Genomic DNA, 24,314 nt, shown 5'->3' with positions numbered 1-24,314 from the left:
CATGTCCGGAGGCACGAACCAGCCCAGCCCCCCGACGAGGACCGCCCGCTGCCGCGCCTAGTGTCATCTGCTCCCCCGACACTCCTCTGTCCCACATCTATCAAGAACAGGCTGCATTTGCCCCCAATCCTGTTCGTACCAGGTGTGCTTATTACTGTAATAGTATTAATTACTGTAATTAGATAATTTAATTAGACCTCATGCATACCAATTAAATGCTTTAATATCACTGCAGAACATGTTCTTATTTCTTTGAAAACAAGGTTGAAGGCTCAGGGAAGCCTAAATAGAGGCAAGTTGCTAAAAATACTGCTGTTGAATCAGTGTGGGAGATATAAGTGCGAAAGATTGGGGGGGCGTCTTAAAAACCTGGAAGGCTTCTATACCTAGATTGCTTCCGAGCGTCTTCGAATTCTCACTGCTCTTCAAAGAAATCAACAACCAGAAACTGTAGACAGTGCAGCAAGTGTTCTACTCAAGAAAGAACTCCAATCGGTAGATCTCACCTCAAAAAAAAGTCCTTGATCCCACATCCAAAGATGGTCAAATAGATTCGTGGATGTATTGGGGGGGCGGGTTGGTGACACTAGTGGAATGGCTGCTGAACCACTGTTTGTTGGGAGTTTTTTATTATTTGAAAAAATGGGGTGCCAACTGCAAGCAGGCCATATCAGTACCATGTTCCATGAAGCACATCACAGATGTGGTACTTACTGGTACCATGGCCCACCTCCTGGTTACACTTGAGCCATAAAATATCTTACTCAACTTTCCAGTGAGCACTTTATAAACCGTGTCATCAGGGAGGTGACTCATGCAAGCGGACCGTTACCAGTTCACGGACCAGCATCCGCCACGATGCCAGGACACACTAAAATGGCTCAAATGCCTGCCGGTAAGCCTCCAAAAAAAACCAATCCATTGCCGTTGAGTCGATCCTGACTCATAGCGACCCTACAGGACAGAGTAGAACTTTCCCATAGAGTTTCCAAGGAGCACCTGGTGGATTCGAACTGCTGACCTTTTGGTTAGCAGCTGTAGCTCTTAACTACCACGCCACCAGGGTTTCCAACAAGCATCCAGGGGCAGAAAATGTAACAGGGGTGTATATGTCCCAGTGCTTATGAAAGGGTTAAAATTTTAAAAAATGAAAGCATGAAGAAACCATTGTTACCATTCCTCCTTTTAACCAGATTCCTCCTTTTAACCAGCTTTCGGTGCGGAGAGTTGCGAAGGATCACTATAGGGAGCAGTGACTGACCCCGTGTCAGGACTCCGCCCCCAGCTGCACAGTAGTCCCCAGTGACCACGAGCTATCGGTGCCATTGCTGCTTGTGTCAAGTTGATTCTGGTTCATGATGCCCCTGGATGGTACAGATGGTTAAGCGCTCACCTACTGGCCAAAAGGCCGGTGGTTCAAACCTTATCCAGAGGTGCCTGGGAAGACAGCCCTGGTGATCGGCTTCCGAAAAGTCAGTCTTGAAAGCTCTACGGAGCAGTTTTACTCAGACACACGGGGTCACTGTGAACATGACATCAAACTCCCCCCCAAAAAAACAAAAACCCACTGCCGTTGAGTCAATTCCAACTCATAGTGACCCTATGGGACAGAGTAAAACTGCCCCACAGGGCTTCCAAGGACCATCTGGTGGATTTGAACTGCCGGCCTTTTGGTTAGCAACCATAGCTCTTAACCACTATGCCACCAGGGTTTCCAATGAATACGAGATACTATGTGTCAATTACTGGTGTTTTTGTTAGTGTCTGTGTAAAAGCACACTTCTGAGGTTACCAAACTACCCCATGGATGCGGGCTGCTTCTAGGGTTGCAGTGAGATGTGCTATCTTAATTTTGCCTCCAGTATGGATCACATTTAACATAAATAAAAATCCTCACAACTGGACCAACAAGCAATATCATGATAAACAGAGAAAACAGTGACGTTGTCAAGGATTTCATTTTACTTGGATCCACAATCAATGTCCATGGAAGCCGCAGTCAAGAAATCAAATGACGTATTGCACTGGACAAATCTGCAGCAAAAGACCTCTTTAAAGTGTTGAAAACCTAAGATGTCACTTTGAGGACTAAGGTGCATCTGACCCAAGCCATGGTATTTTCAGTTGCCTCATATGCATGTGAAAACTGGACAATGAATAACCAAGGCCGAAGAATTGGTGCCTTTGAAGTATGATGTTGGAGAAAAATATTGAATATACCATGGACTGCCCGAAGAATGAACAAATCTGTCTTGGAAGAAGTATAGTCAGGGTGCTCCTTGGAAGCGAGGATGGTGAGACTTGGTCACACGCACTTTGGACATGTTACCAGGAGGGACCAGTCCCTGGAGAAGGACATCACGCTTGGTAAAGTAGAGGGTCAGCAAAAAAGAGGAAGACCCTCAAGGGGATGGGTTGACATTGTGGCTGCAACAATGGGCTCAAACATAGCAACGATAACGATTGTGAGGATGTGCAGGGCTGGGCAGTGTTTCATTCTGTTGTACATACGGTTACTATGAGTCGGAACTGATTTGACAGCACCTAACATGTAATTCCTTATTTAAATTTTAAAATTAAAATAATACGCAATGCTTCCCCCTGCCTGGTCCCCAGCATGAAGACCAGCTGGTTGTCTGTGCAACATTCATCTATGGAGCACCTGCAGTGTACAGACCCTGGCCTTCCTCTCCAGCCCCCTGCCCCAACTGTACCTGCCTCTTCCCTTCCCTCCTGTCAGGTGTTGCTCAGGAGGTTCCCTACCAGGCCTTCGCTTTCCCTTCTCAGTCGTCTTGGGGTCAGCTTCAGTGATCCTCCTTATCCAGCCTCCCCGACTCACCCAGGCAGAACAGCCTGTTCTCTTCTGCAGTCAAGAGGTACACCTTGGCCTACGGGCTCTTCATCTGGGTCCCGGTTGGCTCATGGCTCCCACTGTACCCTCTTTAGCAGGTCTGGGTGCTGCTGCCAGGCAGAGGCCCTGTCTAGTATAGGACTGAGGCACAGAGTAAGTGCTCTATCACGCTGAAGCAGACAAGTGAATACCAGACACACACAACACCAAGGGAGAGAGAAACAGAGACACCACTCAAAATTATCCTTGATTTAAAAAAGAAACGGTACCACCATGTCTACAGGACAGGAAACTTCATCAGTACTAACCAGCACTGACCCTACCACCCAGAGAGGGGAAGTTAGGAACCAAGTTAGGGAACTAAGAAGGATGAGAAAGAGTGATGCAAGGAGTTGGGGGAAAGGAATTCCAGGCAGAGGGCAGAGCACTTACAAAGGCTCTGAGCCGGAGAAAGCTTGAAGTGCGGCCAGAGTGGGTGAAGGGCAGTGAGCTGGGGAGAGTGACAGGACACGGTAAGGTAGGTGGGGCTGGAGTACATGGGCCATGAGGGTCTGGAGACAAGTTTTACTCAAGAGCAAAGGAAAGTCCTCGCAGGATCTTAACAGGGGAGGGACGTGACTTAATGCAATCAACCACCCATCTACCCATCCAAATGTACAACCACCAAGCCACTCATCCACCCACTCAACCATCTCTCCATCCACTTACCCATCCATTCAACAATCCCTCCAACTATACATCCATCCATCCACCCACCAATCCATCTACTCATTCAACTATCTCTCCAACCATCTACCCATCCATCTAACTATGCAGCCACCCAATCATCAACCCAACCATCTACAAACTCATCCACTCATCCTCCTAACCTACCCGCCCATCCAACTATGCACCCGCCAAACCACTCATCCATCCATTCAACCATTTCTCCATTCATATAACTATACAACCACACACCCATCCAACAATCCCTCCAACTACACATCCGTCCATCCACTCACCAACTCATTCATTAATCCAACCATCTCTTCATCCACCTACCCATTCACCCAACCACACGACCACTCATCCATTCACCTCTCCATAAACCTACTCATACATTGAAGTACACAACCACCCATCTACCTATCCAGCCATCTCTTTACCCATGTACTCACATATTTAACTACAAAACCATCCATCTAGTCATCCAACCACCCATCAAGTCAACAATTTGCCAACAGCCTACTCTGTACCAGGCATTGGGAATAAAGCACTGAAGAAGCAAAGTCCTTCCTTTAAGAAGATTCTACTGCTTAAGTGGAGAATCACACAAACAGCTTCGTGGTTCTAAACCAGAATGTGTTATCAGGAAGGGCCAATCGATGGTTCCCATTACTCTGGCGAGCAGTGGGGACAGTGGGAACCAATCATGATCTCTGCCATCATGGCAGTGACTTCCTGGGTGATGAGACAGAGAACAAGCAGGAGAAGCAAACATATGAAGAAGGAGCTTTTGCAAAATAGTAAGGCTAAGAAGGAAATAAGAACATTGAGTATACTGTGGACTGCCAGAAGAACGAGTAAACCTGTCTTGGTAGAAGTACAGCCAGGATGCTCCTTAGAAGTGAGGATGGCGAGACTTCATCTCACATACTTTGGACATGTTATCAGGAGGGACCATTCGCTATAGAATGACATCATGGTTGGTAAAGTAGAGGGTTAGTGAAAAAGAGGATGACTCTCAATTAGATGGAGTGACACAGTGGCTGCAACAACGGGCTCAAACGTAGCAATGATTATGAGGGTAGTGCAGGACTAGGCAGTGTTTTGTTCTGTTGCACATAGGGTCACTATGGGTTGCAGCCAACTTGACAGCATCTAACAACAACAAACAAGGGGAGATCCATGGGTGAGCTTCAGAGGAGTTGTGAGGCAGCCTAGGGTAGGGATGAAAAGGGAAGGGACTCTGAGCTGGACAGGCCCAAGTTCATTCCTCACTCAGCTACTCCCTGGCTACTAACAATTCTGGGCCTCAGTATCCCCATGTATAGAATGGAGACTCTGAGACCTACCACATAGGAATGAAATACCATCAAGTACACAGTCCTCAGCACTGAGGACCACACTCAGCAAATGAGGGCCATGAAGTGAAATGCTGAAATCACAGGACACATTCCACACACCCAGTATGCTTAAAGCTCTCATCAAATTCCCAAATCTGTGACCTCAAAAAGGTAATAACCACAGGCCTATTCAGCTGGCTTATAAATATGGGGTTCCCTGTGAAATGGGAAGCCCATTGGTGTTAAAGCTCACCTTTACCCACCACAGCTGCACATGTTTGTGCTGAGGACACCCAGTTGTCAGTCTTTTGCTCAAGAGCTCTCCTGGGCATAATGAGTTCTTTGTTAGCCCCTCATTCCCTGCTTTCCCCCATCTTTGGAGACTCCCTTAGGAAACTGTCCTCTGGCAACTCCACAGGCTCACAGATAGCTGTGCTTTTGTCCACAGGGAAGCCAAACTCAACCCTCAGAGCGTTCTCACCCAGCAACCAAAGCCGGCGCTGGGGAACATGCTGTGCTTTCCTGGTCGAAGGCTGTTTATTAGCGAGGAGCCTTCTTTGATTAGAGGATTCTCGTGGCTTTGCGTCCAGCTGGGATCCCACAGGGATACAGTCCCAGGTGAGCATTGTAAGACACCACCTTTGAACCTGGGGAGCTCAGCCCCAGCCCACCTCCTTGCCACCAAGTGGAAGGCCTCGCCCCCAAACCTATGCATGTCCAGCTTTACCCACACCGAAGCACCTGGCTTCTGAGGTACACAACCTGACACATGATGAGTCAGCAAGGTCCAACAGCATGATCTCTGCAGGTCTCCATAACAAAGGAAAATGGATCTCAAGCCCTCATTCCACCCCTGGAGCCCTGGTGGCACAGTGGTTAAGAGCTTGGCAGTTCAAATATACCAGCCACTATTGGAAGCTCTATGGGGCAGTTCTACTCTGTCCTATAGGGTTGCTATGAGTCAGAATTGACTTGACGGCAATGGGTATCCCACCCCTTGAATGGCATTTCAGAAGAAATGTAATGCCACACCCCCCCCCACCCTCTATGTAGGAGATAAAAAAAAAAAATTTTTTTTTTTTTTTAAACGTGAACGCAGTCACCTGTCTGGTTCCTCACACCCAGTGAAAATCCACCGACCACTGGCTCCCAGCCTGTGTAAGTTAAATGCTTTGAAACCAAAGGGAAGATGCTTCAGTGGAAAATGAACCAACAATAAAAAGAAGACACCAAGGCAGTCTCAGGGCCCCCGGTCTCTGAGCCGACACAGTGCATAATGCCCACTCTCTCACTCCAAACCCCCAGTGCAGTCTTCCCTTCTCGGTCTACACACTTGTTCGGCTAGCTCCTATGCACTGGAGGATTGACCTACCGCTAAAAATGCCAAATGCAGGGCAACCGTGGGTCAGTGGTAGAAGTTTTGCCTTCCATGCAGGAGACCCGGGTTCAATTCCCCGTCAATGCACCTCACGCACAGCCCCCGCCAGTCTGCCAGTGGAGGCTTGTGTGTCGCTAGGATGCTGAACAGGTTTCAGTGGCATTCCAGGCTAAAACAGACTAGAAAGAAAGGCCTGGCAATCTTCTTCTAAAAATCAGCCAATGAAAGTCCTATGGATGAAAACTCTATGCATGGGTCTCCATGAGTCAACAGCAGCTAACGACAATGATGACGAAACTGCCAGACATGCTGTATTTCTATCTACCTCTCAATGCCCACACCTAGTGGCCCCCCACTGCACCTGGTGGCCCCCCCGCCACACCTGGTGGCTCCCCCACTGCACCCGGTGGCCCCAGCCACACCCGGTGGCTCCCACTGCACCTGGTAGCCCCCCAGACATCTTCAACTCTGTGTCCAAGTTTGAACTTCAACCTTCCCCACGCCTCTCCCCTCCTTCTTCCTGTGTTCCCCACCCCAATGTGGAATGCAACAATGCACCCAGGCTGGGTGTTTCCTCCACCACTCGCCCCCAGGTCCCATCAGTCCCCAGGCAGCCATTCATCCTCCACTGGCTCTCAAACCGACCCCCCCCCACCACTGGCCACATGCACACGTGGACCTCCTGGACAGAGCATTTGCAAAACCAGCCTCCTACCCCGCCCTCCATCTTGCTCCCCCAAAATGACCTGACACTGTGGTCGGAGTGGTTTCCTCTGACTGTCCTGGCTAAGCCCTGTCCCTGCTCATGACCCTTGGCGGAGCCTCCTGCCTGTTCAGTAAAGGTCAGACTTTTTATTCACTGTGTAACCAGCTGACTCATGGCAATGCTGTGTGTGTCAGTTTGTGCTCCGTGGGGTTTTCATGCTGATTATTCAGAAGTTGATTGCCAGGCCTTTCTTCCAAGGAACCTCTGGATGGACTCAAACCTCCAACTTTTTGGTTAGCAGCTAAGCATGTTAACCACCCAGGGGCTCCTATTTACTGCTTAACCCTTATTTATCGTGCACCTACTGAATGCCTGAAGATACACTGTGACCAGGGCAGGCAGGATCCTAAGATCCTAGTGGATGGCAGACCCTGGCAAGTAAACAAGTGGATAAAAAGGTAACTCCAGGCAGTAGTCAGGGCAACAGAGAAAACACAAAGGGATGGTGTGGTGGAGATGGCACGGGGGGAGGCCCTATTGTGCAAGGCCATCAGAGAGGGTCACTCTGGGGAGGTAGCATTGGAGCTAACCCCTGAGTGACCAGGGGCAGCAGTGTATACAGCAGGGGACCGCACTGGGCAGGAACAGAAGGCGCCACCCTGGCCCTGCTGAGCCTTCTCGCCCCATGGTCCCGGCCCCAAACCCCATGGCAGCAATGCCCACACCCGATGGGCAGAGCTGTCCCAAGCCTTGTGCTCTATGGCTGCTCTCTGCCTGGGACACCTCCCCTGCTGCCGCCAGCCTGCCCGGTGGACCCCCACCCATGGATTCCACCACATCCGGGCTCCAAGCCCCCACCCAACTGCCTACCTCCCGCCAGACCCATCTCTACCAGGCCTCCATGTCAGCACCTAGCTTTGTACATATTTTATGGTGCTGCAATGATTTATGGATGCCTGTGCAAGCAGGGCTTTTCATCTCCAAAGCCCCGGCCCCCAGCCCCTGCATGTCGTCTGTACCCGAAATCTGTGATGGGAGGAGGGGGCTGACCCTGGGAGACATATCAGGGCACTGGGTCTGCAAGGTACACAAGGATGGTCCCCCACAGCCTCTGCCTTCTCTATGAGTAATTTACACCATTTTTTTTTTTTCTTTTCTACAATCCCAGCAACCACGGCAGACTAGCCACTGGAAGGCACAAATGGCAGCAGTAACTGTCCCTAAAAGCAACACCTAGTAAACCTTGCCGTGGGCCAGGCCCTGCTCTCAGAGAGTCATGTGGCTCCATTCTTTAGTGAGATGGCAATGCGGGTTGTCAGAGGGACGTCACACATCCAGCACAGGGTGGAGCTCTAGGGTGCTGACATCAGGAAGAAAAGGACTCAGCCCGGCTAACGTGGACATTAAAAACCAGCTGTCAAGGAGTCAGCGTGGATTCACAGCAACCCCACGGGTGTCAGAGTAAACTGTGTTCCACAGGGTTTTCAGTAGCTGGTTTTCAGAAGTAGATGGCCAGGCCTTTCTTCTGAGGCACCACTGGGTGGACTCGAACTGCAAACCTTCCGGTTAGCAGCCAAGTGTTTAACATGGCCGTTAGCTGCCTCTTTAACACTGGCATTCACCAGAAGCAGGACTTCAGCCACAGTGTGTCATCAATATTCCATAGAGGTGAGCTCTACACTGTGGCTTCAGACAGTCATGCTCAGTGGTTAGGAACAAGGGCTTCAGAACCTTCCTTATGGCTTTGCCATGCGGTAGTGGTGAGACCCTAGGGACAGGTGAAGGTGCATCCCGAGGGTCTCCCCTGCAGACTGGGGGGAAGAGACCTGCCGACACTGCTGTGGAGGTGGAAAGGGACCCAGCATGGTGCCAGCAAGCAGCAAGGGGTGGCCCGCATCAGATGCCATGGTTGTTGGTGATTTTGTCATGCAATCCGTGATCAGAAGGCAGATCTGAGAGGTAGCTGATTCCTCTGCTACGTCCACCTGGCTGAAGCTGACCAAACGGCATTTCCCTGGAAGTGAGTGCTGCTGTCCACGCAGCATCAGGTGTAAACCCACGACACAGCAAGGGCCCAGTGAGACCTCTGTCCACACAGTATCAGGTGTAAACCCACGACAGAGTAAGGGCCCAGCGAGACCTCTGTCCACGCAGCATCGGGTGTAGACCCACGGCAGAGCAAGAGCTCTGGCAAGACCTCTGTCCACACAGGTTCAGGTGCAGCCACACAACACAGCAAGGGCCCAGGGAGACCATGCCCCGGCTGCCCTCGCCCTGTCCTGGTGGCCCAGCGTGGATTTCCACTCTGCAACCTGAACGGCAGCGTCCGCAGGAACAGTCTCTACTTGGGGGGGAGAGGGGGACGCTCTGTCTTGGGACCTAAAACAGACCTGCCTGGTCTAAAGCACATCTGGAGGACAAATTCTCCAGAATTCCCGTCACACTGTGTCCTGGCCCTCTGCCTGCATCTTCTCGCAGTCAGCAGGGGCCGCGCTGTCCCGTGAGAACTTGACTCAGAAAGCACAGATGCTGAGGTGGGGGGCACTGTGTTCTGAGGCTGTCGTGACAACGTACTGCAAACGGGGGGGCTTAGAACCCAGGAGCATACTGTCTCCCTGTTCTGGGGCCAGAATTCCAAAATCAAGGTGTCAGCAGCACCACGGCTCTGGGGAGAATCTGTTGCGAGCCTTTCTCTTAGCTTCTAGGGTCACCAGCAGTCCTGGCCTTCTTGGGTTTGTAGATGCATCACCCGACTCTCTGCCCCCACCATCACACGGCAGCGTCTCTGTGCCTACCTCTTCTTATAAGGACACCAACCATACAGGATGAGGGAGCGACCTAATGGCCTCATTTACAAACAGGGTCACATTCACAGATAGCAGGGTGTAGGACCTCAACGTACCTTTGCAGGGGGACATAATTCAACCCACAACAAGCTTGTAGGCCACACACTTTACACATGATCTTGAGTTCATGTCGCCCTCAAAGACAGCACACAGAGCAGGCCCACTGATGTCCCCACGAATGCATCAGAAGAGGGGAGGGAGCCGGGAAGCCTGGACCCACCATCTGCTCCATACCTGATGAGGGCAGAGCCCGGAGGCACCCAGGTTGGCCTGACCTTGGCCTTGCCCTCTGCTCTCCAGCAGGCTTGTGCTAATGTGGCTTCCACGGCATCATCTAAGCAGGGGTAGGGTAACTCCACTGTCGATCCGATCGTGAGGTCTGAGGACGAAGTGAGCTGGGAGTGTTGGGAGCAGAGTCCCCGGGGGAGGAAACTCCCAGGTCTCGTCTCGTACAGACAACCAGGTCTCAAAAGCAAGAACCAGAAAAGGCATGTCCACACCTCGTGTATGCTCAGAGGGCCTCCATGAAAAATATGTAATTTTATTTACAGCGTTACGCGTAAAATACAGAACGGATTTGAAATCGTTTATAGAAAAACATACACCTCATAAAGATAAAATGAAGAATTGAGGAAATCGAGACAAAGGGAAAACGACAGAAGGCCAAACACTTGATGAATACACAGACACGCATCCTAAGTGAGACAACAGTCACAGGTAAATGCACACTTGGTTCTGAGCTTCCTGGAGGCCAAAGCAAAGAGGGAAGCACAATCACAAGATGTACATTTTCTTTAAGATGCAGTCAGGCCAGCTACTAAGCAGATGCACAGCTTTTTCTGATCTTGAAGCCTCAAAGAACTGTTTTCCAAGGGCCCTAATGAAGGAGACGCAGTGTTGTGTAAGATGAGGAGGGGCTCTGTTACAATACAGATTCCTACTCTGGGGACCAATGGCACCTAACAACATGAAGCACATAGCTGGATGCTGGCACATGGAGACCTTGCCGTCAGCAACTAGTACTAATGATGGCCTCCTGTCCCTCATCTTGGACGGTGCCTACGGGGTGGAGTCAGTCCCCTCGGGATGAACCGGGCACCCACCCAGCTGCCTGTTATTCTGCAGCCCTTAACCTCTGCAGTGAAGCTTCTACACTTCAGAAAGGAGTGGCTTCCCATTTGGGCATTCTTTCCCACTAAGCCCAGACTGAGAAACCACGCTGTGCACCAGCTCAGCTTTGCAGCTTCTGCAGAATGTGTTCACACTAAGGCTCGCGTCCGCAGTGCCACTGGTGCTGCTGCCAGCTCGTATGGCCCTGCCTGAGAACTTGGGTGCTCTCCTTAAAACCCCTGCAGATTTCCAGTGAGTGCCAGGCAACCTTGACCCTTTTTTTCTCTCCCGGGAACTTGTGTTTTCTCAGAGGCAGGAGTGGCAGCAGCCTGTTCTGGACACAGCAGAACAAAATGTACAAAGGGCCAGTTCGGAGATCATTTACATATTTGCTTTGCTAACATGCTAAGTACCAGCTCCCGGAGGACAGTACAGAATATCCGTCAGCTTCTCACAGCCATGCCAGGCACGGTCCCCCAGGGGAGACTCAACAGAAGGGTGTGTGTTGCTTGGGAGGGGGCTGCCAGCTCCTGGGTCTCCAGGCTGAGTCACAGCAATCACCAACAGGAAAAGTGGTCACACTATGGCCAACAACAACGCTGGCACTGTGGCTTGGCCCTTGGGCATCTTGGTACGCAGGCCTGGAGGGGACTCTGTGCCCTGGGCAGGTGAGGACTAACCCAGGAATGTGCCAGACTGTGACCCCCAACAGCAGCTCCCACCCCTGGGCACCTCCTGCCTTTCACAGGACTAACCTGAAACCTTGCAAAGGTTTACAAACATCTTACAAACCCAGGGACAGGGAGGCAGAAAGCTGCAGTGCTCGGACAGGAAAGGCCAGGGTTCAAGCCTGTTTATGGCACCCCAAAGCCCTTGCTCAGCTGAGAGCCTCTTTCTGAATATCCTGTCACTGGTGGTGCAGTGGTTAAAAGGTCAGCAGTTCGAACACACCAGCCACTCCTTGGAAACCTATGGGGCACTTCCACTCTGTCCTACAGGGTTGCTCTGAGTCGGAGTCCACTCGATGGCACCCAACGACACAATAAGAAAGTCTCGCTCCCCACACTTCCTACGTTGGGCGGCTGTCACAGATTGAACTGTGTCCCCCAACAATGTGTGTCAACTTGGCTGGGCCATGATTCCCAGTGTTGTGTGATGGTCCTCCAATTTTGTCATCTGATGTGATTTTCCTATGTGTTGTAAATCCTGTCTCTACGGAGTTAGTGAGATGGGATTAGCAGCAGTTGTGTGGATGAGGCAGGACTCAGTCTGCAAGATTAGGCTGTGTCTTGAGCCAATCTCTTTTGGGGTATAAAAAACAATCAAGCAGAGAGACATGGGGACCTCACACCACAAAGAAAGTAGTGCCAGGAGAAGCGTGTACTTTGGACCTAGGGTCCTGCGCTGCAAAGCTCCTAGTTCGGCAGATTGACAAGGACCTTCCTCCAGAGATGGCAGAGAAAGCCTTCCCCTGGAACTGGCAACCTAAGTTCAGACTTCTAGCCTCCTAGACTATGAGAATAAATTTGTTTGTTAAAGCCACCCACTTGTGGTATTTGTTACAGCAGCACTACATGACTAAGACGCTGACTTTTTACACTGTCCCCACCGCCCCCCACCAGATACAGGCACAAAGCATCTCACGTCCAGTGGCTCACTGACCACGCCCTTGTGCCCGCCAAACTAGTCCAAGAAAATTCGAAACTGTGAACAAGAAAGATAGGTAACCTCGAGCTGGTGTTCTATCAGACTTCTGCGTGACCCCTCACCCTGCCTCTTTCCCATGGTGGGACCCCACCCCGGCAAGCTGCTTGACGTCTTTTAAGGCTCAGGCCTTTCATCTGTAAAATGGAGACCATAACCACTCCTGCTTTCTTGGATTATGGTGCGGGCTAAAGTAAATAAAGGAGCCCTTGGGTGATGCAAACAGTTAAATGTTTCACTCAGAGCAGGAAGGGTGGAGTTCAAATCCACCCAGAGGTGCCTTGGACGACAGGCCTAGTGATCTGCTTCCAAAAGGCCACAGCCTTGAAAGCCACATGGAGCAGTTCTAATCTGCACATGTGGGGCCGCCATGGGTTAGTATCGACTCCAACGAAGGCAAGTAACAACAACAACAGGGTAAAGGGAGTATCTACAGGGGGCACTGGTGATTCACTGGCAGAGCTCTCACCTTCCATGAGGGAGACCCGGGTTTGATTCCCAGCCAATGTACCTCACGCACAGCCACCGCCCATCAGTCCGTGAAGGTTTGCATGTTGCTAGGATGCAGAACAAGTTCAGGGGAGCTTCTACATGAAAATAGACTAGGAAACAAGGCCTGACAATCTACTTGCAAAAATCAGCCAACGAAAGCCCTATGGATCACAATGGTCCAATTTGCAGCCAATCACAGGGATGGCGCAGGACGGGGCAGCATTTGGTTCCATTGTGCACGGGGTGGGGGCGGGGAGGGGAACAGCCTCAGCAGCAGCTAACCACCACCACCACCAATTAAATGGGGGAAAGTAAGCAAAACTTCCAGCCAACGAAAGCCCCATGCAACATCTTATCTCTGGTTCTCCTGAAAAGGCATACTGAGCAAGGTATAGCGCTGTGGGTCCGTGACGCTCCACCTATGCTCACAGGTGTGTGAACGGTCCAGGAAGGCGGTGCTAATTAATCACAGAGTGTTCACGTCCCCGAAGACGATGCTGACTCCACATGGGACCCCAAGCCGAGCACACAGGCGCCCAAGAAGGCACTGTTTTCTCTGTGGCTAATTCTGGGGTTGCCTTTCGGTGTTTAAATATGGTGACAAATTTCCAGGGAGCAACTTCATTCTATCCAAGGTTTAAAATTAGTTCCAGATTCTGGGAGAAACAGAATACACCCAGGCCCAGGAACTAGGTTTGTGGCACTGCCTCTTAACGGGAGTTCCCAGGTGGTGCAAATGGAGAATGCTCCGCTGCTAGCTGAGAGGTTGGAGGTTTGAGCCCATTCAAAGGCACCTCGGAAGAAAGGCCTGGTGGTCTCCTTCTGAAAAATCAGCCACTGAAAACCACACGGAGTACGATTCTGCTCTGATGCACATGGGGTCACCACAAGTTGGGCTTAACTTGTTGGTAACTGGTTGATTGGTTGGCCTCTTAGTTAGGGGGGTCTTCAAGGCCCTTGGACGTGGTTTTCCAGGACCTCCACCTTTTACCACCCCACCTCCACATTTAGGAATGGGATCCCTGACTTTTCTCACTTCAAGAAACCATCATGATAACTGTTGTCAAATTAACACACTATATATATTATCACTGTTTACTTAATATTTATTTTCTTTAAACTGATTTCCTTAATACTTTGTTTTAAAAGAGAATTCAGTGTAGTTATCAAATGGAAAACCATTATCAACTGACACAACCCAGTGGCAGTTGCAAAAAATAACACAATGCTTAAATGTAATTTTTTGACCTTAGGCTAGAAAAGGATTTTTTAAAACATGGTATAAATAATACAAACCATAAAGTATATTAGGGGTCTGCAACCTTTGGCCCATGAGCCAGCATCTGTTTTTGTAAATAAAGTTTTATTAGCACACAGCTACACCTGTTTATTTGACTATTGTCCACAGCTGCTTCTGCTCTGTAAGCAGCGTGGAAGAGGAATCTGGCCTGCAAAGCCAAAAATATTTACTATCCAGCCCCTCACAAAAAACATTTACGTACCCTGAAAGTATATAATTGTTAAACTGACTATCTTGAAAATGAAAAACTTCAGTGCGATAGAAGAAAGCATTAACAAAATGAAAACAAGCCACAAATAAGAACCCCGTAGCTCATCAAACTGGCAGAGGACTAGAAGCCACAACTTAAAAAGTAGATTTCTCAAAACCATTGAGAAAGAAAACTGTAGGCAAAGCACATGAGTAGAAGAAAAAAGCCCAAATGATAATCTAGGCTGAAGCAGTGCTCGACCGCAGTGGAAACCACAGAAACGTGAAACCAAGCCTCACGAGTGTGGAGGCCGTGCTACTGAGATGCAAACACAAAGTCTGACACAGTCCAGGAACAGCTAAGTCACACAGCAGGGTTAAGGTGCTTGTAGAAACGTAAACTGGTACAGCAACTTTGAAGAAAATTTGGCAATGCCTGGTGATGATGCAGCTCCAAGATGCAACTGCTCTCTAGGTGACAGGCCCTGGGGAAACTCTTGCTTAAGGAAAAACGCAAGAGAACATTCATTTCAGTGTTGGTGCAAATGTAAACATTTGAGGGAAAAAAAGAACCAAATGTCTGTCAACTGGCCAATGGGTGAAGCGTGGTATACTCATGTAATACAACACTATGTATCAGTGGAAATGAATTAACCAGAATCACGTGTACCAATGTAGGCAAATCTCACAAATAGCGTGCCTGGACATAAAAAGCAAATTAAAGGGAAACACAGAAAATGTGCTTCTTTTCCTTAAAGAATAACAATACAGGGAGCCCCAAACTACAAGGCATTCGAGTTACAACTAATTGCACTTACAACTGACTTTTGGTTTTTTTTTTTGTACATCTTATCATTAGTAATATGTACCACATACAATGTTGCAGACCATAATTTGCTTATGTTATCATTCTCATGTTTACTGGCAGAGGTTCAGCGTTACGACTTACTGTTCAAAACGCTGCCGTATAGCAGGTTATGGCCTGGTCTACGATGAAGTCAGTGTCGGTGTTGGGAGTCATAATGGATAGAAAGTCAGGGAATGTTCAACTCTAATGACATACGACAACTGAACTGTGCACGCACCTGACAGCCGTTACGACCCCGACTTCACAGTTACGACACTGTCGCCAACTTTACTGTCTACAGTGTGATTTCGCTCAGCGTTTCACACCACCAGAAGCCTCAGCTGTTAATGTGAAATGAGGTATTTGATATACATCAGAGCCGACTTTCGACAGAGTCCTTGGAATGGAACCCCGTATTAAGTGAGGGCTACCTGTGCTCTCGGTGTCACAGGTAAGTGCTTGGTGGGTCTGACACTCACTCTGACTGGGGTACACCCAGGCCTCATTCCCCAACCCAGCCCTGCAGAGCTGTCTGATCCCCAGCAACGAGGAAGTGGAGGCTCGGGACATGCGACGAGGGCAGAGAGGACTGGACCTGGATGGGCCCTGCCCCCCAAGCCACTCCTACAGGGCAGTGAGACAGGGGCTGGTCCTGGGGCCCCAGGAGGGCAGGGTAGACAGGGCAGATGGGGCGCACACAGGCCCTGTTCCCCACACCAGTCCTGCAGGGCAGGCTGATCCTCAGCAAGGAGAAAGAGGAGGCTTGGGACATGCCAGGAGGGCAGGGTGGACAGGGCAGATGGGGCGTACACAGGCCCCGTCCCCCACACCAGGCTGATCCCCATCAGGTAGGACGAGGGAGCTAGGGACATGCTGCTGTGAAGTTGGTGGCAGCTTGGGACCACGTGTTTGAACCATCAACATTTCCTTTCCCCACAAACCCACGAAGCTCAGTGCGGCCACCTGGCCCTGCCTTGGGGAGACTGGGAAATGTGTCCACCTGCTGAGCATCCGTCTGCAAGGCTCAGCCTCTCCTGGTGCCCTCACTGCCACATCCAAGTGAGGACTGGAAGCTGAGGGAACCCCGGGGTTCCTGGACCCCAGCTATGCTGGCACTCAGGAAGCCAGACATCCAATCACCCAGCACTCAAAGCAACACTGCCCCCCAGGCGCTCTGCCTTGGAGCAGATTGATGTGATCCCAGCAGATCCCTGCCTGGGATGTAGCAGCCCCATCTGTCCTGCCCACAGCACAGCAGGTTTCCAACTCCCAGACCCAGAGGACTGCCTAAGCGGACCACAGAGGTCACAAAGCAGAGGGTGGCTGGGGTCTCAGGTGTTGCAATCAGACAGCAGGTAGCCAGGTGTGGCAATATATTGCCCAAAAAAGAAACTTCCAGACCCTCAGCTTTTTTGTTTTTGGAATACCTTAGAAGATTTGGCAATGCTGAGTCCACCTTCTTGCCTGGGAATGCCCATGCAAGTGAGCAGGGTTGGCCCTCGTGCCTCTGCCCCCAGACAAGGCCCCCCGAGTCTGCTGATCCCCATCACACCCGCCTGTAGCCCTTCACTTCTTCCTGGGCCTCACCTGGCTCCTATAAACCAGTGGTTCTCAACCGGGAGTGATTCTGCTCCCCAGGAGACATTTGGCAGTGTCTGGGGACATCCTGGGTTGTCAAGGAGGGAGGGGGGTGTAACGTGTAGCAGCTAGGGATGCTGCTAAACATCCCACAATGTACAGGACAGCCCCCAAATGCCAGCAGTGCCGCAGTTGAGAACCCTGCTGCAGACACTGAGTGTGTGGGCCCTGGTGCAATGCAGTGGGGAAGGAGACAGTACAGGGCAATGCAGTGGGGAAGGAGACAGTACAGGGCCATCCAGGCCAGAGGGCGGCCTCCGCCGTGCCTGCTCACAGCACTTACTTGGACAGTTTCATCTCAATCTGCTGCCGAATCTCCTGCCTTTCCTCATCGGTCCTCCTAGGGAAGATGTTCCGGTCTTCCAGCTCCTGCTTGCTTGGCCGGTTCCTTAGCTTCACTGCCAAGAGCTCCTTCTTGCATTTCCTGGGCAGTGTTCCTAGAAGAACCATTGAGGGAAGAGAGAAACGGGCCTTAGTGGAGGGCCAGCTTGCCTGTCCCACCCCACCTTTTGGAGGAAAGAGTCTGGCTCAGAGTGGTGGGGGCCAGAGCCAAGCACACACACGTCTGTCAGCACATCCATCAGCCTGATGTTTCCTGACATAGGGAGAAAGTGACACCACCAAGGCCCTGACCCATGGGCCACCTTGGCCTGCCAGAACTGCCCTGGTTGATACCTGTGGTCCCACGGTGATTATGAAAGACATTCCCTTTCTCCTTCCAAGATGTCCCAGTGTGGACCATAAATTACACAGTCACTTTGCCCACTGCAGCCCCTTGCCCATCCCCTCACCCAGCCCCACTCCCCCACTGCCTGCCACACTCTGGCCTCGAGGGTCCTCTTTCAGTTTCTCAAACATCCCACCTCAGGGTCTTTGAAGCATCTCTTTCCTCGGCCCACCACACCACTCCTCTAGAACCACTGTTATGGACTGAATTGTGTTCCCCCCAAAACATGTGTCATAACCCTAACCCCTATATCTGTGGTTGGAGCCCTCGTGGTGCAGTGGTTAAGTGCTCAGCTGCTAACCAAAAGATTGGCAGTCCAAATCCACCAGCCACTCCTTAGAAGCCCTATGGGGCGGTTCTACTCTGTCTTATAGCATTGCTATGAGTCGGAATCAGCTTGACAGAAAAGGGTTTGGTTTGGTTTTTGGTGTACCTGTGGTTATAATCCATTTGGGAATGGGTCTTCTTTGTTATGTTAATGAGACAGTATTACTGTGGGATGTGTCTTAAACCTTTCAGTACCCAATTATTTTCTGCTTTGAGTTTTTTTTTTTTTTTGATACCATGTATTTTCATTAATGGAAGCATGCTGAATCAGAGTGGTTTAAATTTTTGGTTGGTAATATGGATTTTAAGAAATATTACGTGGGATTACATGTTTACCATGAAAATTAGGGGGTACTCTGGTGCCATGATTTTTTTTTTTTTTTTCTGGTGCCATGATTAGTGGGTGCTTGTCTGTCCCATTGGACGTGGGTGGCAGGAATTATTGCAGCGCTCCTTCCATCTGGCTACACTGGGCACCTCTGGTTTTCCAAATATGACACAAAAATATCCACCCCCAAAAACCCACCAGTGTTCCTTAATTATTACACAGGAAACCATAAATATGCTTACAAGGCTTATCTAGCTGTACAAAAGCCAAAAGAGACAAAAGTCTTACCCAGTCACACTTCCTGCATGTACTACCTCACATTTAAGCCTGGTGCCCCAGCTAGGTCTGTGTGCCAAAAAAGTATCTTTCATTTTTCACTGTTAAATAAATCTCTACTGGGGGTGCAGCAAATACTTTCAGTGGAAAAAGTAGGATCCCAAGAAACCTGAGAGGCAAAAAATGTGGGTAGGCAAACATATACCCCGATGGTCATGAACCAGTTTTAAGTCAATCTCTTTTGAGATATAAAACAGATTAAACAAGCAAGCAAGCAAACAGAGATGGGGGAAGACAGATGCCATCCTACATGAAGATCACCAAGGAGCCAAGAAACAGAAGCTGAAGAGACAAGGACCTACCCCCAGAACTGACAGGGAGAGAAAGCCTTCCCCTACAGCCAGCGCCCTGAATTTGGACTTCTAGCCTCCTAAACTGTGAGAAAATAAATTTCTGTTTGTTAAAGCCACCCAGTTGCGGTATTTATTACTGTTATAGCAGTACTAGATAACAGAGATGACTATCCAGGGCTGGCCCCCTCCCAGCTGTACAGCTCAGCTTGAACACCATCTCACTGAAGAGGCCCAGTGGAGCCTCTGGTCCCTAACACATCACCCTATTGTAACTGCTTCCCTATCTGATGATGTTCTGGCTGGTTAGTTTGTCCTCTGTCTCCTTCACGGGGCTCTAAATTCCATGAAAGTCCAGCCACCCCGTATTCCAACTCCTAGACTAGTGCTGGTAGAGTGGGCTACCAATGAATAACGTGAGTTGTAGTGTTGGTGAAGAGTACTGATACACACTAGACTGCCAGAAGGCTAACAAATCCATTGTAGAAGAAATATAACCAGAATGCCACTTAAAAGCACAGATGGTAAGACTTTGGCTCACTTACTCTAGACATGTCATCAGAAAAGACCAACCACTAGAAAAGGACATAATGTTTGGTAAAGCAGAGGGTCAGCAAAAATGAGGGAAACACTCAATGAGATGAATTGACACAATAGCCTTAGCAGTGGGCTCAAGCATGTCAACCATCGTGAAGATGGTGCAGGACCAGACAACGTTTCTTTCTGTTATACATAAGGTCACCATGAACAGGAGCCGGCTGGACAGCAGATAACAACAGTAACAATGAATATTGTTGATTGGGTGGCTGGCGGGCTGATTCAGGGTCCACCGGACTGAGCCTGACCTTTGTACTCTGCACTTGTCCAGGATCAGCTGAGTGAGATCAGGGCACAAACAGGAACTCAGAGATGCAAATGTTTAAATTTACTGAAGGGAAGAAATGGCGTTGAACTGCATTCACAAGCAGAGAGCTGCCATTTACTCAGGGTGGCGCTGTTCTATTTAGTCGAGCTTTCTTAATAACAGAGTCCCTTCCGACCCCTGGCAATTGACAATGTTGGCTATTTGCAGGTAACTCCAAAGTACCACGCGGTTTTCAGTTCTGCAGTTCTATGGGGCCCAGATTCTAGTCCTGTGATCTTGAGCTACCACCTGACCCAGTCATTTCCACAGATGGAACTTTATTTCTAAAGAAAAATGGATGCCCAAAAAGTTGACACCTAGCATGGAAGATGGGAAGGCAAAGCAAGAAAAAACAGCTCCTAGTGTGATCATTTAATAGAAGCTTTGGATAAAGTAAGATACGCAGAGTTGAGCTCAGCCGAGACCTGAATTTCTATCGTCAGCTTGTTTGTCAGGTGCGCGTTATATAAAAAAGAGAAAAATGATTCTGGAAACCATTTCAGTGAGGGCTCCAGCCCGACTTTGTTTTCATGGCTTTATAAATGACTGAAGTCCTGTATTTATAGAATCGTAAAGGGCCTGGGAGAGTTGTATGCATTTTTTCACTTCATCTTTCCTGCATCTTATGGGAGAAATCAGAAGCTATGGTGGCATATATACATCAAAGGTCTTGAGACAAACCCTCCTAACGGTCAAGGGTCTAATATAGGGCAAGAAGAGGTTGTCATTTTCAGAGAATTATAATATGCTTAACCATAAAACCACACTGAATAATATCATTTAATCTGCTTTAGCTCTTGATACAGTAAGTCCTTTAGTCGACTGCAAATGTCTCAGACTTGTCATTACAAACTTTAATCATATTTGTTCTTGGCTCAGAAAAAGATCCCGTCATCAGAGGTTTCTAGATATTAATAATTCACACCACATGGAACTTATGCACTGGCAGTAAGTTAATTCTCATCTGCTAATTAAACCAGCCTCTAAGCACAACATGGACACACAGTAGGACCACAGTGAAAACTTATGGATGACTGGCCTTCTACAAAGTATCGGAAGTTATCAAGTCTCTCTTCTTACATGTCAACGAAAGGAAATTTCTGGAAATATAGCTTTGCATGAATTCGAGTGGCCCTTCTACCCAGATGACAGAATTAATCTAAAAGAGGTGAGTTCTCAGAGAATGCTGTCTAACACCAAGAAAAGAGCGCAAAAGCTGAGAAAGGGAGAGGGGAGACCTTTCTGTCCAGACTTCGGGAAGCAAGAGACCCTTCCTCTACTAATGCCCCCAGACACGCTCGTTTTCCTTTGAACCAGAAACCCCACTTCTAGGAGTGTTCTCCCAAAACTAATGAGACATATTAAAAAATAATAACAATGATACAAATAAAAGGATGCTTATCTCAGCATTATTTTCTAGAGTAAGAATTAGGCACAACCTAAATATCCCAGAAGAGGTGACTTGTTGAATTTCAGTGCACCCGAACCATCTGCACATCATGTATCTGTTAAAAACAGTGGAGTGTACGCTGCTGAGAAGTCCTTGGGTGATGCAAACGGTTAAGCGCTCAACTACAAGCCAAAAGGTTGGCAGTTTGAACCTGCCCAGCAGTGCCTCAGAAGACAGTCCTGGCAATCTGCTCCAAAAGGTCACAGCCTTGAAAACCCTACGGAGCAGTTCTCCGCTGCACTCACGTGGTTGCTATGAATCAAAATCAACTCACTGGCAACTGACGACATTGCTGAATGACGAAAACACATTTATGACATATTGCTAAGGAAAGCAAGGTATAGAAAAGCATGCATGTGTGTGTGTCCAACTTTGTAAGTGTAAATATTTGTATTATAAATTGGCATCAAAAAGCCAAGAATTAATCATTTTACTTATTAATTTTGGTTCTCTGTGTTTTGTTTTAATAAGGAGACTGGTGCCACAGTGGTTAAGTGCTTGGCCGCTCACTTAAAGGTGGGCAGTTCAAACCCACCAGCCGTTCCGTGGGAGAAAGATGTGGCAGTCTGCTTCTGTAAAGATTTATAGCTTTGGAAACCCTATGAGGCAGTTGTACCCTGTCCTATAGGGTTGCTATGAGTCGGAATCCGCTTGACAACGGCGAGTTTTGATATTTCACTTTTACCAAAAATATGGTTTCCTTGTGTAAAGTAAAGAATTTATTAAAAAGAATATTGTCAAGGAACATCAGTAAAAATGCCAGAGTAAGACCCTCCAAGAATTCTCTCCCCCACAAAAGCAACGAGGCTCTTGTCCATTACTGGTGGGATTGTAAACTGGCAAAGCTGCTGTGGAAAACAGTCCCACAAAAAGTTAAAAATAGAATTACCCTATGTCTTAGTTAGGTGGTGTTGCTATAACCGAAATACCACACAATTGGCAGCTTATTTTCTCACAGTCTAGGAGGTTAGAAGTCTGAATTCAGGGTGCCAGCCCCAGCGGCAGGCTTTCTCTCTCTGTCAGCTCTGGGGAAAGGTCCTTGTCATCAGTCTTCCCCTGGTCTAGCAGTTTCTCAGTGCAGGGACCCAGGGTCCAAAGGACATGCTCTGCTCCCAGTGCTCTTTCTTGGCAATATGAGGTCTCTCTCCTCTCTGCTGAGCTATCTCTTTTATATCTCAAAAGAGATTGACTCAACATACTACCTAATCCTATAGATTAGACTGACTCTGGCCTCGTTAACGTAACCACCTCTAATCCTGCCTCATTAACATCACAGAGGTTAGAATTTACAACACATAGGATAATCACATCAGATCACAAAATGGTGGATGACCACACAGCACTGGGAATCATGGCCTTGCCAAGATACACATTTTTTTGGCAGGACACAATTTATTCCATAATACTACATGATCTAGCAATTCTACTCCTAGGTATATACCAGAGACAACTGGAAGCAGGGACTCTAAAAGATACTTGTACACCACTGTTCATTGCAGCCTTATTCACAATAGATGAAAGGCGGACGCAAGCCAAGTGTCCATCGACAGGTGGTGGATAACAAAATGTGGTCCGTCCATACAATGCAATATTACCCAGTCTTAAAGAGGAGTGAAGTTGTAATACATGCTACGGCATGAGTGAAGCCTGAAACCACTATGCTGAGTGAAATTAGCCAGACACAAAAGGACGAATATTTTATGATCCCACCAATACGAAATGTCTCGAACAGGCAAAGCAGAGACGGAAAGTGGATCAGAGGTTAGCAGCGGCTGGGGGAGCGGGACGGGGTGGGGGCGGCGGTTAGTGTTTCATGGGTACAGAGCTTCTGTTTGCAGTGATGAAAAAAGTTCTGGAAGTAAATGGCTACCCAGTATTGTAAATATAATTAACGCCACTGAATTGTACACTTGAAAATGGTTAAAATGGCAAGTTTTATGTTATATACTCCTTACCACAGTGAAATTGTTTAAGAAAATCAATAAGAAAACTGGAAAAAAACTGTCAAAATCAACTTTTTCAGAACTCTAGAAACTAACCAATGGCTTACAGCAACTGGGGAGTGTTTATTCAAGAAAACCAGCTGACTCTGGGTAGGAACATTTTAACCTGTCCTGGTTCCATCCTTATTCTCCAGTTCTGCAGGAGCTTGGAAATATGAGTCCATATTCATGGTGAAAACCAGCTGCCTGCAACTACTGGAGGGAGCAGACCGGGCCAGGCTTCTTCCCAGCCTGGTCCCAGGGGAACTGTCATCTGTGATCTTCCTGGGGGTCCCCAGAAGATCCCACTTGCAAAGCTGTCTATGACCTGACAGGGAGCTTGCCCAGTATAAAAAGCTTTTTGTTTTTCAAAGGCAAGACTTCCATTTATCTTCAGGCCAGCCCTGCTTAATGCCCTGTGAAGTTCCCTGTGGCAAATGGCAATAAAAATCAATGCATAGGCCAAAAAATAACTTATATGAAATAAAAAATAAACTGTGACACTTGTGGGTCCAGTTCAACTCCAGAAAACCCACGGGCACTTTTCCAACACACAGCTGACAGACAGGGCCGTAGGGGACGGGATGGGTAGTGCCAGCTCTCCCTGAGGTACCAGGGTGGCCCCAACAGCTGCTGAACAGCAGCGCCCTGGGCTTGCACCTTGCCGAGCAGGAGGCAGCCTTCTGCACTCTATACATATTGATACACTGATGAGTGACAGAGGTCGGTGTCTTTGTCATCTAGTGCTGCTGTAACAGAAATACCACAAGTGGCTGGGTTTAACAAACAGATTTATTCTCTCAGAGGTTAAGAGGCTACAAGTCTAAATTCAGGGTGCTAGCTCCAGGGGAATACTTTCTCTAT

The 24,314-nt window shown here is 48.7% G+C and overlaps 1 protein-coding gene across 3 annotated transcripts in view; it reads right to left on the bottom strand.

Moving 5' to 3' along the window:
• The window catches only part of PHACTR3 (phosphatase and actin regulator 3), a 195,310-nt gene that overhangs the window by 23,068 nt on the left and 147,928 nt on the right, over positions 1-24,314 (bottom strand). For all 3 annotated transcript variants that reach the window (XM_064276301.1, XM_064276300.1, XM_023541334.2), the window contains one exon: positions 17,390-17,543. In XM_064276301.1, the coding sequence (XP_064132371.1) occupies positions 17,390-17,543 (154 nt within the window). The remainder of the gene's footprint in view (positions 1-17,389; positions 17,544-24,314) is intronic.

Source organism: Loxodonta africana, chromosome 24 (genome assembly GCF_030014295.1).
Source record: "Loxodonta africana isolate mLoxAfr1 chromosome 24, mLoxAfr1.hap2, whole genome shotgun sequence".
NCBI lineage: Eukaryota > Metazoa > Chordata > Mammalia > Proboscidea > Elephantidae > Loxodonta > Loxodonta africana.
Note: the sequence above shows the minus strand (reverse complement) of the source record. Positions and strands in the feature narration are given on the sequence as shown.